The sequence below is a fragment of the Musa acuminata genome, chromosome BXJ3-8 (genome assembly GCF_036884655.1).
Source record: "Musa acuminata AAA Group cultivar baxijiao chromosome BXJ3-8, Cavendish_Baxijiao_AAA, whole genome shotgun sequence".
In the NCBI taxonomy this organism is placed as follows: domain Eukaryota; kingdom Viridiplantae; phylum Streptophyta; class Magnoliopsida; order Zingiberales; family Musaceae; genus Musa; species Musa acuminata.
Window position 1 is genome coordinate 11,222,423 of NC_088356.1, and position 18,417 is coordinate 11,240,839.

Sequence of the window (18,417 nt, forward strand, 5' to 3'; positions counted from 1 at the left end):
TTCATTCATCACACTATCCAGAGGTTTGGTCAGCCACCCAGACCACTACCACGTAGAAAATTTCCAAAGTGCTAGCTCATTTGTTTTTAGTAAAATACCTAATGTCTGCTCATGCTGGCTGCATCCTACTTTTGCATTGTTGTTCTTGAAAATATTTTGCATCCCTTTCTAGCACTGATTTACATAAGCTAATTACATATTATACTTTATAGTTGTCATTTTTAGAATTCTGATCCGTATATTTTAAAAAAAAATTATATTGATATTTCTATAGTTACGAAGGTAAAATATTTATGTCCATTTATCATAACGACATCAGTTTTAATAACGAAAAAAAATATATATAAAAAAGTAAAAAAATAAATTTAACATTGTAGTGGTGGTGATAGAAAACGACGTCACTAGCATCGATGCCGACATAATTATCGAGTGGCCCTTTCTCCCTCGTTGCCCTCCGCCTCCTCTCCCTCTCGTGCTCACCCCTCAAAGATGTGAACGAGACGAAAGTGATGGCCAAAGACCTCATGGTTGCCTCTGCCTCGTCCACCTCCTCTCCCCCTGGCACACACCTCTCAAAGAGGTGGACAAGGCGAAGGCAATAGCTAGAGCCCTCACGACCGCCTCCACCTCCTCTCCCCCTTGTGCTCAACGCTTAAAGAGATGGATAGGATGAAGGTGACAACCAAAGCCCTCACAATCAAAATTACCAAAATAAAAGATAATGAAATGGGTGAGCACCAGAGAAAGAGAAGGCAACGTGCTGGGCAACAACGAGAACGACAAGGGGAAAAAAATCGCTCAACAATTACGTTGACGTCGATGCTAACAACGCCATCATCTACCACCACCGAAATGTTAAATTTATCCTTTTATCTTTTATTTTCATATTCCGTTAATAAAACCAAATGTTTTATTTTCACCGTTAAGATAAATGAATCTAAATATTTTATTTTGGTAACTATAAAAATATCAATACAACTTTTAAAAATATTGACTAGCTACAAAAAAAAATCTATAATTAGCCCAATTTACACCATCATTTTTCACAAAACAATAAAAACTAAAGTATATATACCCTGCTGCAGAATAAAATAAGAACAAGACTGCCCAACCAATGGATTTTGCTTGTAGCAGCTGAGTCATAAGTTTATTTGGATAGCCAAAGGAATCTTTTGCACTCCTCTTAAAAGCCTGAAGTTTCTACCTCCACCAGACCCATTCAAACAGCAGCAGGTTTTATTCCTCAACTGAATCTGTAGAACCAAGTGCTGGCTCTAACATTGATGATCAAACTTTTGATATATTAACGGATATCACAATAGAAGAGAATTCAATGCATCAATTCCTTTCCCTCTGGTCATTAACACAGGCTATCAAGTTGCTTTAACAGGTAATCGATCATGTTTTATTTACATCAATCGGAACACAGGGCTCTATATCCCTATCAAACTCCAAATGTTGTACTGGACAATCAGAATCACCTGACTGAGAAACTAATATTATTGAAGCACAAAAAAGTATATCGACCAGATATAAAGGGAAAATTTGTTGGGCATAATAATACAAGAATAATTAGAATATACATGCCGAGCATCATGATAATTCCATAACAACAACAGATCTGGTGTGACCGATCAAAGGTAGCAACTGACCTCATTGTTACTAGTCTCCCTTTGGTTGAGAAACAGATGATGCTGAGAAGAATGGGCACAAGACAGTACCTGTGCTGATTGATGAGTCTCACGTTTATGACAGATCAAATGATCCCTGGCCTTCACTGATAGCATAAAGAAGCTTCTTGTACATTATTCCCTAAAAATGGATTTCATCAGAGAGGTTGCACACAATGAACATCAAAACCCCTAAATTTTGCAAAGACAACAAAAACCTTGGTTGAGTATGGGGGAAGTTTCAGGTAGTTAGCACAGGTCATAACACTGGGTAAGTCACCATCAGCTGACTCAGTTGCCCCAGTTCCATTTGTTGTTCTATTGGATAAATTTGAAGAATGCTGCCATTAACAGCAAAATCACATTGGTATACGACAGCATTACAGAGTGAAGAATATAAGAAGCATGATGAACTTCAACCATAATGAGCGGGATATACCTTTTTCACTATAGTCAACTTTGGATTTAGTGCAGCCAGGCCACCAGGTGGAAGCCTTGGAGCACCAGTCACAAACTGGCAAAATGCGTGCTGCTGCTCTGGTGTAAATTCCCCCATTATCTCAAGCAGCTAAAGAAACAAAATGAATCATAATATACAAATTCATCCATCGATACAGTACGTATTAAATTCTAAACAAAGAAAGAAAGTACATACATTGACGATCGCAGGGCTTTTAGCTGTGTATCCATGATCAAATTTTATATGATCAACCAGCGTCTCAGGCTGCACAGAACATGGAAATGACAATTCTGTTGTTATAAGTTTAGAATAGCATAATAAAAGATAACAGCCAGCATAAGATTGTATACCTTCCACAATTCTCTGCGACCACAAATTAGGTAGTCAAGTTCATGTGGACAAAATATTTGCAAAGACGATATGTCAAAGACCTGAAATGGAACGAAAACAAAAATTGTTACTCCTGGAATACTTGCTGGTGGAACAAAGATCCAAGTAGGTCAAACAATGACAGTAGTTTAAGGAAAGTAGTTCAAAATATGCTTCTTGAAGACATCATCAATCGCCATATATCTGCATATCGACTAAAACCAAATTCTTAGGGAACTGGCATCGTGCCATGTTGAGGAAATATTCACATGTAAGCTGATACGAACTAGGGCACGCCACATTAAGTGGTATAGCACTACAATACAACATTGAAACAACAAAGAGACACACAAGATTATCGCAATATGATGAACAAAACTGAATGCCCACTCGTATTATAGTCAGGGAAGGAGTTGGTTTTGTGATGGTCACATCAACATTTCACGTGATTAAAAATCTCCTAAGAGAAACTAAAAACAAAATGTACAAATGGAGCTTTTCATGCTTTCCCCAAGCGATGCTGACAATAAACTGACAAATAATACAAATCAGAAGTTCAGACCACCAAAATTGAGCATTCCTAGCATTATTGGTTGCTTTAAAATAGTGTAAATTTAGAATACAAATTAAAGCTCATACTAGACAAGATGGAGGTAAGGACTTGGAATGTTCAAATACCAAAGTGGCATAGGAAACTACCGAGACAACAGAGCATGCAGGAATCTACATTTAGCAGGAAATATAGTATTAAGAGGGACATTGTGGTCCCTGTAAGATTACCTGTATTCGTATGATATAATTTGATCTTATTGTTGGCAACAGTCATTATTTTTGCTTTGAGCCATGGAGCTTCTTTTCATATGTGTATATAGCCACAACGAAAGCAAGTTATGCTGGCTTTTATTTCGCTTGGTTCATTGATGAGGATACTTGTCTAAACCAGTGTCATTATTAGCCGGAACTGGTGTTGCCATGCAGGCTAGTTTTCTGTTCATTGATGCACTTCAACTACATTCTGAGCTTAGTGGAGGTTCCAGGAGTTATGCTGTTCTAACAATGACATTAGGTGATCAAATTTCATTTTATTCCAATAATTGCAGAAGATTCGGCCTCTTCACTGATAGAAAATGGTATGGACTCTTTTGTTTGCTTTTATATGTTTGGTTGTTGGACGATTGGTTCCAAAAATTAAGTTACATAAAAGTCCAATAGTCTTATCTGTTGCTAATAACCATTGGAAGTAGTCTATTATTTTGGGTGAAACACCAGAGAAATAATGAAAATTACATCCTTGACTAATTTACATTTTCCTATTTAATCATTGGTTGCACCACCATCTGTTCGTTTTAGTATTTTAATCACAACACTAACATATTGACATAGTTAGCCTTATTTCTTGGCAATCTGAAAAATAATGTGATTGCAATAGTTTTAACAAAAAGAAATAAGATGTGACTGTAACAGTGTTTAACAAAAATACCCTTCATACCTAAGATGTAGTTAACAATAAAAACAAAAGCAGCCTTAGCCAGTCTTCTCCAATCTTAGGTGTGGCATCCTCAATGATCACCCCTTCTTGCTCGGGGGATACTAAAAGTATATATCATTAGTGGGTTTTAACTTTTTATGTGGTTATTCTAGCAACAAAAAATAGAATAATGAAATTGATTCTTAAAATGTCACAGCTATATGTCTTGAGGATGCAAGAAACAGAACAATGCAAACCAGAATACAAACCCAACTTTTGCTAGATAAACTAAAGTGCAATATAAGATCTCGGAAACAATCTTTTTAAGCAAAAAAAGAAAAAACAAAAGCTACCTGATTGAATCCTGCTCTAAATGCATCCATCTGCCTCGTAATTCCTGTATTAGTAATAGCATCAACAACCAAGGAAATGTACTCCTCCAAATTGTTGATATTAACCTGAAAAATGATCTCATCAAATACTACAAAAGGTATCCTGGAAGTTACTGAAATAGAGAATATAAAACTATATTTCCTAAGCTCTTACCACAGTGCTTTCCTCTCCTTTAAGTATGTAATCAGGATAGCCAGGAAGAGTAAAATCTAAACATAAGTCTTCAATTGGAGCACCATGGAATTGTAAATCAGCAGTTGTCTTTCGACTGTCACCAGCAGTTGCATCCATAAACTGTTTGCAATGAACAAGAACTTGCATTTCTTGTAATGACTTTCCAAATTCAGCATCAAATGACAAGATGTCATACAAATCAAGCTCCTGCAATCAGACATTACTTTCATTGATTGTTTATGATGACTAGATTTAATAGACACTTATGCAGGTACTCTATAACTTACTTGACCCAATACAAGTTTGTAAAATGCTGTAGAAAGTGGCAGATCCAAAAGCCTCCCATCTTGTAGAGCTTTTGCCATTGTTTGACCAACCAGACGAAAATACTCTAAAACCTTTGAAAACTGGCTACCATCAGAAGCACCTACATTAGGCGACCAAGGACGAGGAAACAAACCAAGAGGAGCTTGTATAATATCTCTTCTTTGAACAGAAAAGTTGTCATTATGTATCTTCATTACTGAACCATCATCAGTCTTTCCATCTTCCATTTCACCTCCATCAATTTGCATCACATTATTATCTGATCCATAGTTGGATCTCCATAACCCCAATTCAACCTTTTGCAAATCGTGACTCAACAAAGTATAAAATTCTAAGGTTGGACCCAACCCTGTTCCAACTTCACCAAAATATTCTACTTCAAGGACAGCCTTCTGACTAGAATACATCTCCATAACTTTTACTGCAGAGTCCAAGATTCTATTTCTAGAAACACGAACCTTTTGTCTTTGCAGTCGACCAATGCGGACCTCTCTTTCATTTGCTGAATTAGGATTATCAGCATTTTGTTGTTGCTGAAGTCGATGCAATGCACGAGATAGTCCAAAAGCTGTAGAATAGAAATACTGTCTTCTGATCTCAAAGGGAAAGAGAAAAGGGCATGCTTTTGTCATTTGGTAACACCATGGAGGAACACTACCACTACATAATGCCAGAGCATCCTGAATTTGGCGGGAAAGTTTCGGCGTTAACTTGGTATTAACAAACTCTTTTGGAGGGACACTTATACCAGTCCTATATAGCCCATCCACACCAGTAATCTTACCCTCGGCAAAATCATCACTTACTGCTTGCACTCTCAGGCGAGGAGTCAGCTGATTCAGACACTCTAAAACACGCAATAATGCCAATATATTATACGTAGGATTAGTTTTTTCAAGATCACAAGGAAGATCAGCTTGCAAAATGCTATCCAGTAGTGACTTCTTTTGCCACCTATTTTCACAGCTAGAATTGGAAGCAGAAGCAGATTTCGGAGTCTTTGACATTGAAGAAGTGGAGCCTCCTTGAGAAGTCCTGTCAGCCTGGCCATCAGCCTTTTGGTATGTGATGGTAAATACATCATTGCAGAATCTACTGCCATCACTGGGTAGATCAGATCCATTAAATCTTTCATCATCCTCTTCATCAAGAACAAGTTGACGTTGGAAAGCTTGATAAATGGTCCAATGCTTGCTAAGCTGCTTCCCTCCTGCTGTGAATATCAATTTGTTGCAGTTATCACTAGCACCAGTGCCTCGACCACCTCTGATACCTCTGCTGCTTAAAGAAGCAAGCCCAGCCATAGCAGCAGCAGCAAATGACATTCCCCTTGAACCAAAAGCATTTCCACTTCGTAGTTCAGTGGACTCTGAGTCTCTTGTAGAGATAGCCCTATCACTAGAACCTGATGAAGGTTGTGCCTGACTACCACTTGCAGAAGGATCAACAGCCGCATCATCAGCAGGATCTAATTTGACATCGTGTACCTTCTCTGGTACACAAACAGGAAGAGTCTCATCTTTGAGCTCCTGAAAGTGTGATAACAAATCAAAGCATCAATGGCAAAACCACCAAGATTGGATGAAACATGACCAACTAATTTGAAAATGTATTATTATAAATTTCAACTCCTAGACGCACATTTTACATTACAGTGAATCAACCAAACTCGCATAAGCAGATTATCACTATATTGAACAAATCAGTACTAATGAAACATAACACTAATAGTAAAAAATGTAGAAGGACAGTAAATCAAACACAAAGGAAAATAAATAGTTTGACATACCACCTCCTCATGATCATCGTCTTCATCATCTGAGACATCCTCCTCAATCATAAGAGCATCAATCTCAACAGGAGACATGTCCATCTCATCCTGTACAGCATCAAGATGGTTCAATAACAAAAAATTAAAGCAAAAAATATTAGTAGGCGATTGATGGGTAAGCCCCCTAAAACCAGTACTGGTCCATAACCCATGCAGCCACCCAATAACCAGAACATCACCTATAAAACATATCAACCTTAATGATGTAGATGAACTCCAAATTACATGCAATTTTGATTGATCAATTGCTTTGTCGTATTTCAAATTGTATCTATAAGATACCACTGTTAGAAGGCACCAATCCGCAAAAACAATATTAGCAAGAAAAAACATCTGAAGCTTTAACATATTAATAAAACCCTTAAAGAAGCACCAATTTAAATTTCTATAATACAACTAGTTCCCAAAGTAAACATAGTTCAGATAGACCTTGGTGCCACTGCAAATCATAGTGACAGAACTTGACATTGTAAATCCTTGAATTTAAGAAATTTAGATAGTAGAGCATCTTCAGACTCAGAGTAACCACCACTTCAAAATTGGCATCATTGTGTAGATATTTTGCATTCAGAAATTTGGAATGGCTTCTACATACTATATTTTCATATTGATGAAGCATTCAACTCAATTATTATTTGCATTTTGAAATCGAAAGAAATTGGACCTTTACATATAGGATCAAATGGTCTAAATCATAGGTGTTCTGACTCAAATACGAAAGCAGGAAATACATGTCCAGAAAACTTCATTAAATGCCCCAACAAACAAAACTAAGTGAATTCAAGCTAGAAGTTACAGAAAAGAGTAAACTAAGAGAATTGTCATTAAGAACAATCTTTGGACTCTCAGGTGTTTCCCTTTATAGAACTAATGTCAGAAGAGTACCCATGTATCTTTCCCCCAAAATGATTGGGAAAAGAATCTTATCAGTTATCATCAATGTCGAGTTATTGTTGTCATTATCATTCTCATCACATATAAACCTCATGGGTTTAGAATTTACAATTTTGGTTATAATCAACAATATGGTGCTTTGTCTTGTTCCAGGAATGGGTCAGAACTAATTGTTTCAAACATTACCAATCAAAACATGCAACCATGATATCTGATATGTACACACAAACAACACACCAATACTTTTTAAGTCTAGAAGATATGATATGCACAGAGGCCCATTGGTTAGTCATGAAACTATTTTATTTTGTCTTGTTCTTCTTATTTTATGCACGTGGCTAAATCTCAACAGTCATTTTTAATAAAAAGTGCCTTCTCTAAGACCTGGCTTTCTTTGTGACAGTTTCACCAAGAATCTTGTCACCTTATAGCAGATTCTTCTTTTGTGCAAAATACAATCATGTCAAGCTTCGTGAGTTTTATCTAGCAGCTTTCTCAAATATGTACATATACATACATATATGTGTATACAGTCCCAACAGAAAAGAGTTGGAGGAGAAAAAAAGCTTTACCTATCAGATGTGATAAATCTGATAGAGGTGAAAATACGAATTAGACTTCTCTACTACCCACATAAATGGAACAGCAAAACTTACTTTACCCTTGATAGTTGTGCAATAGATGAATATTTGCATGTGTATATAAAAGAAACTATTCAATATTAACATGGTCATAGAATAATAAAGTAGCAAATGTAATCAAATATGATAAAATACGCAAATTTCAAAGAACTCCAGATCCATCCTAAGATCTGGTTATTTCTTTCTTTTAAAAATTCTCACAGTACACTGTTCCAAACTGATAGTTTTAGTGAAAGAGTTCTGCATGATTATCCTGTATTTGACTCGGCAAATTTCAGTTCAGTTAAAGGTTGTTGCCTTAAATTGTGGCGACTATTTACTAACAAAGATTACAAAAAAGGTTCCTGGTTAGAATTTTTGTATCAGGACTAGAATTACTGCCTAAGAAAGTATATCCCAAACAGAAGGAATCAAAGATGTGAACCAACCTCAGATCCAGAGTCACTAAGTGCAGGTTTCATTTCTGCATCTTTATCTGAAGCAACTCTTCTACGAGTAGCTTTTCTTGTTTGAGGTCCTCTGGCTTCCTCAGATGTAGATTTCAAGACTGCCTTACCCTTCCCTTTAGAAGAATTCGAACTTCCCTCAGCAGCATCATTTCTAGCTGGACCTCCAATTGCTACTGATGACCTAGATCTAGTTGAAGGGCGATGGCCAGAAGCAGTTGATGCTGACGATAATTGGGTACCAGCTCCAGTAGCTACAGATCCAGAATCAGAATTTCCTGCTGATGCAGAAGACTTTTGTCCAGAGTCAATCCGCTTAACCCTTGGCCAAAGGAACTCTTCGACAACTGCTAGACTTGCCAGTGGTTCGATAAGTACAATATTTGATGAGTAATCACGAAGAGATTTCTCACCCGGTGCTCGACATAAACGCAACTTAAAATGCTGAGACAAGGCACTTAGACCTGATGACAGACGTGCACTTCCACTGGTAGATCTAGACAAATGGCTAAGGACAACTGGAAAACGTTCCAACGAAGTTAAAGCATTTTGAAGCTTTTGAACCAACACAGTCATGGGAGTTGTGTGTCCTCCCTTTGGTTCATCTGGAAGAGCAGTTGCGATAAATGACCTGTACCTCCTCAGTGCTTGTTTTCGAAGCTTTGGCAAGTTAGCTTCAGAAATTTTCTCCTTTCCAAATGTTCCACAAGACAAATAACTAAGAAGTGCCAGAACGACTCCACTTCCAATAAACTCAAAAGTGGACACGTCGCCTTTGCTAAGTTCAGCCAACATCTCTGATATTGCTCCATCTAATTCTTCCTCGATGCTAGATGATATATCAAAGGAAGAAACTAAGGAGGCTTTAGATTTGCCTTTGCCTTTTGTCCTTACAGTCTCAACACTGGAATTTAATTTTGTGCAAAGATTTTTCAAACGAAGAAGATCATCTGTAACTCCAACTTCAGTTGCACCAGGATATGCAGGAAAAAATTTATCTTTGAAAGACTTGGCACAAGCACTGACAGAAGCACGAAGACTAGAACTTGGAGGTGGGATTTCAAATAAATTAGGAGGTGAGCCGACAACTGATAGTGAACGCTTTGATTCATCCACTGACCCAGTTTCTGTATTCAAGCCACCACTACGTCGCCGATAACGCCGAGAACGTGAAGATATTACAGGTGCAGAATCACCATCCTTCTCAGAGATGGATGTTTGAGAAGGAATGGAACTTGAGGTATCTGGGCATATCAAAGCATCCACTGCATGGACAACCCCTTCTCTCACAAATATCTTGGAAAATGTACCTGGAAGCTTTTCCATCAGAACCTCTGCTATCTGAAGAGCAGGTATCAAGACTTGTGGATCTTTCCATGCCAAAATGCCTGCTAAGAAGCTGCAAACATGGAGCAAAGAATCAGCAAAGACTAAATTATGGCAGTCAGAAGCTTACCTCTGAAAATGACCTGAACAGAGTACAGAACACGGAAATCAACACCTGGATATGTTTGTGGCACTAAGTAAAGATTGAATCATATCAGCTGAGCTGAAATACATCAACTTTCCGATAATAGCCAAACACTTGTGGCGGACTGAACCATTTACACTAGAAGCATACACCTACGTGACAAGATGCTTGGGTCAACATTTGGGCAGCAAAAGTACTTACAAGAGCAAAAGTCCAAACACCAGTATCCAAACCTGTGTTAGAACAGGGAGCAAGTCAGTTCCAAACTGTTGCAGAAGTTCAGGTTGTTCTTGCAGTAACTTTTCACGGGCTGAAACATCATTTGTTGCTAAACCAGGCTGAACTGGTTTACCAGGAGTGATGCCTGTGGATTTCTTTATAGATAATCCTTTCACAGTAATATTGTAGAATATTGGTGTAGAAATAGTTCCTTGAGGCAAGGGAGGGAGAAGCTCATCCACAAGGTTCACAATCTCATAAACCTAAATGGTAGAATGCAACACAAATTAGATACTGAATAAATCTAATGATGATCTTTCTAGTTTCTACATGAATGTAAATAGAACATTGAACTCACTAAATTTATTCCCTGTACAAGCATTTCTATACATTTCATGCATGTGCTGAGAGAATTGTAATACAAAAATCTTTAAAAGACATTAAAAGATAAAAGTTTGCAACCAATTTACTTATTGCACTATCAACTTCCATTTGCTAGCATCATCAGATCAGCAAGCAAGCAGGAATCAAAATATTTTCATGGACATGAAAATCATGAATGCTTAGGTATACAATAAAAATTAGACGAACACATTTTGTAAAAATACAAGTCCATTAATGAACAATATAGGAAGCTGGGAGAACACATATTAAACCAAACACCTGTCATTGAGGAGTCCTATCATGTGACTTGTATTACAGATAAAAAAGGGCTAATACCACTCCACATTCGATTAGCCAGCTAGTCATCAGTCAATCTTAGAAGACAAGCAGCCAGCTTGAACTACAAAGAACATAAGTTTTGGCAGAATCAGATTGGTCAATAGTTTTGCAATAGAGACTCTGAAACACTATCCATGAGACTCCAAATACAGTGTTAGTTGATCTATTCAGAAAGAAAGCGTTAACATAGAAATGCATAGAAAGCATGAAAAATAACCCAAAACACCTAAATTTAAAATTTAGGTCATAGGGTTAGATCAAATTGCTTCCACTATAACAATCACATGATACTAACCAGCCAACAAGGCTTTACCAATTTCACTGCACAGCCATAAAGTTCAGTGACGCTTCTCACAACTGAATCTTGGGACAATAATTTGATTCACACTAAAATTTAATGAATCAATTAAAAGTTTGGTTTCAGATTATGCTGCTCAGACTTGGCACTTTAGCCTGCCGGATTTGCATAAAGAGAAACCTGCAATGGTATGAAATACAAGTTTGACTGAACCAATATTTTATGACCTTAGCCGACATTGACCAAAACTTGACTGGACACATTCTAAATTGCCCAGACTTAGCCAATTCAGGCCAATATGTAGCTGGCTAGAAGAAAAAGAGCCATTGTTAGAAAGGAAGAAAAATAAGAGAGAAGGAGAAGCAATCAGCTGCCTGTCGACATGCCTCTGCTGCCAGAGGAAGAGGGGATGAGGAAGAAAATTATGCCACCAACCATCTGCATCCACTTGTCCGCTGTGCTTTACTACTATCAGAGAGAGAGAGAAAAAGAGAGGAGACAGAGAGACGAAGAAATGCCCTCAAAACTCACATCGTGCAACTCATGGGATTTGAGACTAATGAGTCAAGGGTTCCAAATTCATGGGGATTGGATCCTTTTGGGTATCCTTAAATATCTCATGAAAGCCCATCTCAATGGTAAGAATAAAGGAAAGAAAAGATGAGGATAACAAAAAAGAAAAAAAAAGGGAGAAAAATGAAAATTATTTCAACAAACCTTGAAATAACTTCAACCTATTTTTAGCTTGAAACAATTTTAAATAAATAATGTAAAAAATAAAAATTAAAGTAAATAAACATATAATATTTTAGATTTTTTTAAACATATGTTTTATTTAGAACTATATGTTGAAAACATCTTGATTAGCACTCTTTCCAAGTTGTAATACCTAAATCCTATAGTTAAACAAAAACTGTGCATGCTCTATGATCCATGTTACACTCAGTGCATTTGCACCTGAGCCGGAGCAGCCTTAAAAGTGTGATCAAATTTGGTTCTGAGAATTCAATGATTTGAAGCTTATGATGGCTATTATGTATCCCAGAAATTTAAGATCACCTTGTTGGACATGTAACATACAGCAACTCATAGGCACAACAGTTTGTCAACAAAAGTCACTATTAAAGAATACAGTGACTTTAGCACTGGATGAAACCACATAAAAAGTAAGGTACCTGCTCAGGTGGCCTTGTCAAGGCAGGTGAAACAGAAGCACCAGCAACAAGCCCAGAACCAGAGAGAATGTCTTTAAGAGTGCCACTGATTCCTAAAAGTAGAAGAGTTTTAGCTGCTAGTGGGGATCCACTTGCACATGTTGACAAGAGTCGGATTAAACCCTGAAATAATTTTTTAGTCAATACTGGTGGGCCTCCATAATAAATTATTACAATTGCATGTATGCGTACCGTGTATGTCGATGTACTTAGAGAGGCTTGTCCTCCTGAATTACTAAGAGATATTAGCCCAGCAGCTTGTGCAACTAATCCATGTTTACATAACTCATCCAGTTTCTCAGGAGATGAGGCAAATGCTTCTGCAATTCGTGTCAAGCAGACAGAAGCATGTTCCAGCACCTGTCGTTGTAGCCAGCAGTAATCAAAAGATGAACATGAAAACTATCTTAGCTTATATAAACCCATAACACAAATTCATAATCCTACAGTCAATGACTCAAAAAAAGAGGCTTAGCATGTTAAATGCAAAGAACAGAATAACCTTTGAATCATGATAATTAAGAAGATTGATCAGCAGTGGAACTGCTTCCATCACAAAGTCAGCTGCATCTGATGGAAGTTTCTTGCACATATTTGCTGCAGTCGATAATGCTACTCTCTGAAGAAGAAATAAAGTGGCCAAATGATGATAAAATGAGAGACCAATCATGACAAGATAATAAGCAATGAACAGACTTAGAATTAACATTCAACAAACACCTATACACTATCTCCAATATAAAATTTTTATAATTATACAAACACATTACCTGAACTCCTGTGGAGAAGAAATCAAGGTAAGACAGAACTGCCATAAGTGCGCCGGCACGCAAACATGCAGTCGGGTGTTCTTGTGATATCTTCTTCAGTGCTTGCAGAGACTGAAAAAAGTATAAGTGATTCAAGAGAATGGTAGATTAACTAGGTTCTAGGAACAACCAATAAGTAAGAAGCCAAGTAAAACTTGCAATCATTCCACGGAAGAGACATAGTCGCATATATTAGTTGCACTTCTAGGCTTCTTGGAGGGAAAAAAATTTACCCCACAAAGATCATCTTGATTTCATGAAAATCAAAACATATTTCCTTTACTAGCCAGTGTCCAAGTATCACAATTACTTTCACCTTCATACCCTTTTTTTATTTTGACAACGAATGAACCCAAATTACACTTAAGAATGAAAGCATATGATGCGTTCACAGTAAGTGATTTGGATAAGGTCACATTCTGAAGGTCCAGGATCAGAATATAAAACTATAATCTGAACAAATTTGCTTTTCATACCACAGAATCGACATGTTGGCGGACTGGTACATACACTAGTGATGCAAGTGTTGTTATTAAAATATGATTGCTTTCAGGCCACAAATAAATGGAAATTAGGCAACCCAGTGTTATATTTTTTATACAAACAAAATGCTGAGATGATTACAACATAAAATAATTCGGCGCACCTGTTCTGCTAAGTCCATGTACTCAATTGTGAGGAGACGGGCACAAAAACATGGCACAGCACCATAATGCACCACAGCAGAGCATGATGATGGCAAGACGTCACAGAGGTGGGTGAGAGCCCTTGCAGCAAGCAGCATAATGTCAGGGTTGCTCTCATGGTTGAGTAGACCCACGAGCACGGGCACGAAGGAGTCCACCAAGAATGAACCAAGCGAATCCTCAGTCCCAATTGACAGCATCTCACAAAGCTGGGTCAGGGCCTCCACCTGCCGCCCTTCCTCTCCATCAGCCCTCAGCCCCGTCAAAATCTTCTTCAGCCGTGAGCTCTGCTGAGAAGAAGAGGAGGCCAACAAGGCCGACGATGGCAGCAGATCATCGAGCCCTGCGCCTAATTTCCTGAGAAGCCCTTGAAGTGCACTGCTAGTCGAAGTGAGATTCTGGTGGAGAGCACTAGCGCCGCCCTCGCTATCATTATCATCGTCAGCTCCCCCACCATCAAAGTTCAATCCCAAGATCCTCCCTGCATCCCGATCCCTGGCCCTGTCCCTGTCCCTGGACCGGGAAGCTTCCGGCTCCCTCTCCTTCCCCTTATCCGAGGCATCCCTATCCCTATCACGCTCCGCAGGAGGGTGGTGGTTTTTGCCAGAGCCACGGCGACGGCCAGAGGAGTCGCCGGCAGAGGAATCCATAGGGCCGGAGGGTGGCGGAGGAAGAAGCGGCGGCGAGGAGTTTCGGGAGCGACGAGAGCGGGTCAAGATGGTCGAGGGAGGCGGCGGGTTGGTGCGGGAGCGCTTGGACGGGCGACGGGCCGCGGGGGGCTGAGAAGAGGGCGCCGACGAGGAGGCCTCCGCCCGCTTCCGGCTGCGTGTTTCCATACAAGAAGGGACACCTCCCTCGCCCTTGGCCGAGGCGGCGGCGGCGATCAGGGTTCCGGCGGGAACATCAAAGATCGAAGGGTTAGGGTATTATAGAATCAAGGTTGGATATAATCGATTGAATCCGGCGGAGATCTACACGACTTCAAGATGCCTCTGCGATTTATCGATCGCCTGCGAAGAAGGGATTAGAAAGACGACAAGGGGAAGGAGGGATTGAGATTGATCGAGCGATTCGAGAGAGAGAGAGAGAGAGATGAAAAGGTAGGAGAAAGAGGAAGGGAATAGAGAGAGAGAGAGAGAGAGAGAGGCGGGGGGCGATGTGGGGTGATGGGGCTGCGGTGTGGGAAGGCTTCGTGGCGGTGAGAAAAGGTGGCTTGGAGGTGGTGGTGCGGTGCTTATGGACACAGTATATGCCGTTGTGGCGTGGCTTTTAGGTCTATTGGCTTTTGGTTGAATCAGACCGCCCCTCTTTTTTCTTTCTTTATTTTTTAGCGATTTACCGAGAAAATATCCTTCTCCAATCGTACTTACCGTCTTTCGTAATTTCCCATCAGTGGTCTTTTCTTTTAAAACACTTTTTTAAAAAATAATCCCCAAAGCTGTAATGTGTTTTTTCGGGAGAATTTTTTCATCCCCAAAAACTGTTTAGCGTTTTAAAAATATTTATAGTATTTTTATGAATAAAAATACTATAAAACTAGCTAAAAAATATTATATAATATTGTTTATTTTAAAAATATCATATAATATTTTTAAAATAAAATACTATATAGTATTTTTTTTATTTATAGTGTTTTGCAAATAAAAATCAATCCAAATTTTAGATTTGGGTAAGAAATAATGGTAACTTTTTAAAGAATATTTTTGAAACATTAAAAATAGGAAGTGATGGTTTATGAATTTCAATAAATAGATACCATTCGAAAAAAAAAAACCAAAAAAGATATTTTCTCGCGCAATCACCTTAGAAACTTTTCCTTTTGATTTATCATGTAATTATCTTTTTATTTTTCCTAGTTTTGAAAATTCAAATATGACACCTCAACCGTTATTATTTATTTTCTAATATTTTGTATACCTTGATACGGATACATCTCATTAATCATTATTTATTTTATATTCTTAATATGAAATAAATTTCCTGATTCAAGGAGGAGTGGACCGTTCTCAATTTTCTTTTTTATCTTAGCTTAAGTTTCGAATCGATCCGTACTATAGTTGAATAATAAATGTTTTAATATTTTATATCATGACGTAAAAATTAGTATATCATATTAATGTAATATATTATATTAGTTGGTTTGAAAAAAATATTTAGGTCTTGTTTTAAAAAAAAATTGATTAAATTATAATATTTAGGGCGAAATGATTCGAGTCGGTTCATATTTGCTTAACTCAGTTTTGATTAACTCTAGATTGGTTTTTGATGATTCCACATCGATTCAAGTTTTTACATCGATTTGACTTGAACCCAAGTCAGTTTGAAATTAGGTTATTTCAACTGAGTTCAAATCAATTTTAGGTCTAGTGAGCTCACTATCTTTCAAAGATTCAGTATCTTTGAATCCAACAAAAACAAATATAATGGACTTTACTTGATGTGATGTGGTGGATTTTGATGATTTTTTAGAGATATAACAAATTCTTAATTTTAATCCTTAATTAAGACCGAGTTTGATATCATTTGTCTCATGTGTATGCTATGCCTAGTCAGCAATCCAAGTTGCACATGCTTTATGTAAGGAGCTATAGGCCTATCAAAGTATAGAATTCTCATTAGACTTAATCTTTCATGTCATCCTCCGTATAATATATGTTAACATTTTTGGCACATTTGAATGTCTCATTGATTGCATGCACGAGTGCATGTGCCCCAAGGATAAACAAATAAATAATTATATGGTGATTCAATTGGGATATTAGTAGATTGTCAAATATGAATATTAAATAATATTTTAATTCATTATTAGAAAGAATGTGTCTCCGTAGGGTGAGAGATATAACTTCATTTATAACTTATTTTTTATCATTTGTTGAAAGAATTATTGAATCTCGGATTTCGATGACGACGTCAATTGTTATTTGTTATCTAATCCATATTTTGAGATAAGTGTGTAGGATTAACTACGATGAAAGTAAGACATGCAGCAGGAGTTGCGCTAGAATCAAAACTATGATAACGTTAGGAGTTCGAGAGCTCAACGGAAGTTCGGACGGTCGTCGGAGGTTCTACGGGAACAAATCCGAGAAGTCCAGAAGCTTGCCAAAAGAAGCTCGTCGGAACTCGCCAAGTGGATCGTCGCAAGTCCAGGAATTTTCCGGAAGTCCGTCGAAGCATCGCCGGAGGTTCGTCGGATGTTCGTCGGAAGAAGCGATTGATGCACCGGAGCAAGTTGCAGTAAATGTCTTAAGAAATTCGTAGTTAGCACGATGATTAAGTTAAAAATGGGAGGTGATCCTATTAACTTAATCTTGGGGCAATTGGGCCCTTGAAAGACCCAAATTGGGCCGAATAGATCAGCCCATTCGGACCCAGATTACTTGGCCAAAGGTGGCATCGCCTGGGCCGGTGGTGGCACCGCCCAGGGCTCAGTCTTCGAGCTTTGGCTGGGCGGTGCAACCGCCCCAGTCAGGCGGTGGCACCACCTGAGCTCGGTCTCCGAGCTCTGGTAGGAGGTGCAACCGCCCCTGATAAGCGGTGGCACCGCCCAGAGGCTCAGTCTCCGAGCTTAGTCAAGCGGTGCAACTGCCAGACCCCGTAATTCCAGGAATTGACAGTTTTGAGCTAAGAATTCAAACTGTTTTGAGGCCTATAAATACCCCACTCTTTCAGCAATGAAAGAGCAACCAAAACCACCGAAATCCTGATCTTACTCTATGATTTTTAGAGCTCAAAAGTGTTGTATGAGTTAAAAGTTCTTCTCCCTCTTTTCTTTCAAATTCTGATCTTTCAAGAGAGGAGAGAAAATTCTGTAAGGGTTGTCTCCTAAGCCCGTTAAAAGGAGTGAAATTATAAAAGAGTGGTTGGCCTTCGCTTATTGAAGGAAGGCCTCTAGTGGACGTCAGTGACCTCGTCGATGGAGGAAGCCAGAAGTGGATGTAGGTCAAGATTGACCGAACCACTCTAAAATCGCAGTGCTCTCTGGTTTGCATTTACTTTGAGCATATTATCTTACCTCCTCAATAACTTACTGCCTTCTGTGAATTTACGATCGTGTTTCATAGTTCAGTATTTTCCGAATCAGTGTTTAGACGTAAATCAGTTTTATCGTACGAACATCATATTTCAGTTTGCGCTTACATTCTGATTTCCATCATAACTGTAAACTGCCCTTATAGATTCACTTTAACTGCATCTTACTTGATCACAAGTTAAAGTGATTTACGAATCGGCTTTTCTACCGAAATCGCTCTTATCGTACGAACGCAGTTTTAATCGTCGAAAGTTTTCCGCTGCACTAATTCACCCCCCCCCCCCCCCCTCT

The 18,417-nt window shown here is 38.4% G+C and overlaps 1 protein-coding gene across 3 annotated transcripts; it reads right to left on the reverse strand.

Annotated features, from left to right (window-relative positions):
- Positions 1 to 1,334: 1,334 nt before the first annotated feature.
- LOC135583334 (E3 ubiquitin-protein ligase UPL3-like) lies at positions 1,335 to 15,300 on the reverse strand. Of its 3 annotated transcripts, XR_010498879.1 has the most exons (18): positions 14,054 to 15,300; positions 13,369 to 13,479; positions 13,101 to 13,217; positions 12,791 to 12,958; positions 12,560 to 12,721; positions 10,378 to 10,626; positions 10,175 to 10,296; positions 8,656 to 10,072; positions 6,651 to 6,740; positions 4,822 to 6,390; positions 4,514 to 4,741; positions 4,321 to 4,425; positions 2,481 to 2,561; positions 2,326 to 2,394; positions 2,110 to 2,238; positions 1,889 to 2,011; positions 1,653 to 1,812; positions 1,335 to 1,481 (listed from the first exon to the last, which is right to left on the reverse strand). XR_010498879.1 is itself a non-coding variant. In XM_065164560.1 (17 exons), exons 1-17 carry the CDS (start codon positions 14,927 to 14,929, stop codon positions 1,747 to 1,749), a joined length of 5,679 nt encoding a protein of 1,892 aa, XP_065020632.1. In that variant the 5' UTR covers positions 14,930 to 15,300; the 3' UTR covers positions 1,483 to 1,746. The 3 variants fall into 3 exon arrangements, 2 of the variants coding, with proteins under 2 accessions (XP_065020632.1, XP_065020631.1); XM_065164560.1 differs by lacking the exon at positions 1,335 to 1,481 and having other exon boundaries at positions 1,483 to 1,812; positions 6,654 to 6,740; XM_065164559.1 differs by lacking the exon at positions 1,335 to 1,481 and having other exon boundaries at positions 1,483 to 1,812.
- Positions 15,301 to 18,417: the final 3,117 nt, after the last annotated feature.

What these genes read in the sequence shown, in the direction of transcription:
- LOC135583334 (XM_065164559.1), bottom strand. Translation starts at nt 14,929, where the DNA reads ATGGAAACACGCAGCCGGAAGCGGGCGGAGGCCTCCTCGTCGGCGCCC. An exon ending in TGCTCCCTGTTCTAACACAG is followed by an intron (nt 10,297 to 10,377) that starts GTTTGGATACTG and finishes CTTGTCACGTAG; the next exon opens with GTGTATGCTTCTAGTGTAAA. An exon ending in ACAAACTTGTATTGGGTCAA is followed by an intron (nt 4,742 to 4,821) that starts GTAAGTTATAGA and finishes GTCTGATTGCAG; the next exon opens with GAGCTTGATTTGTATGACAT.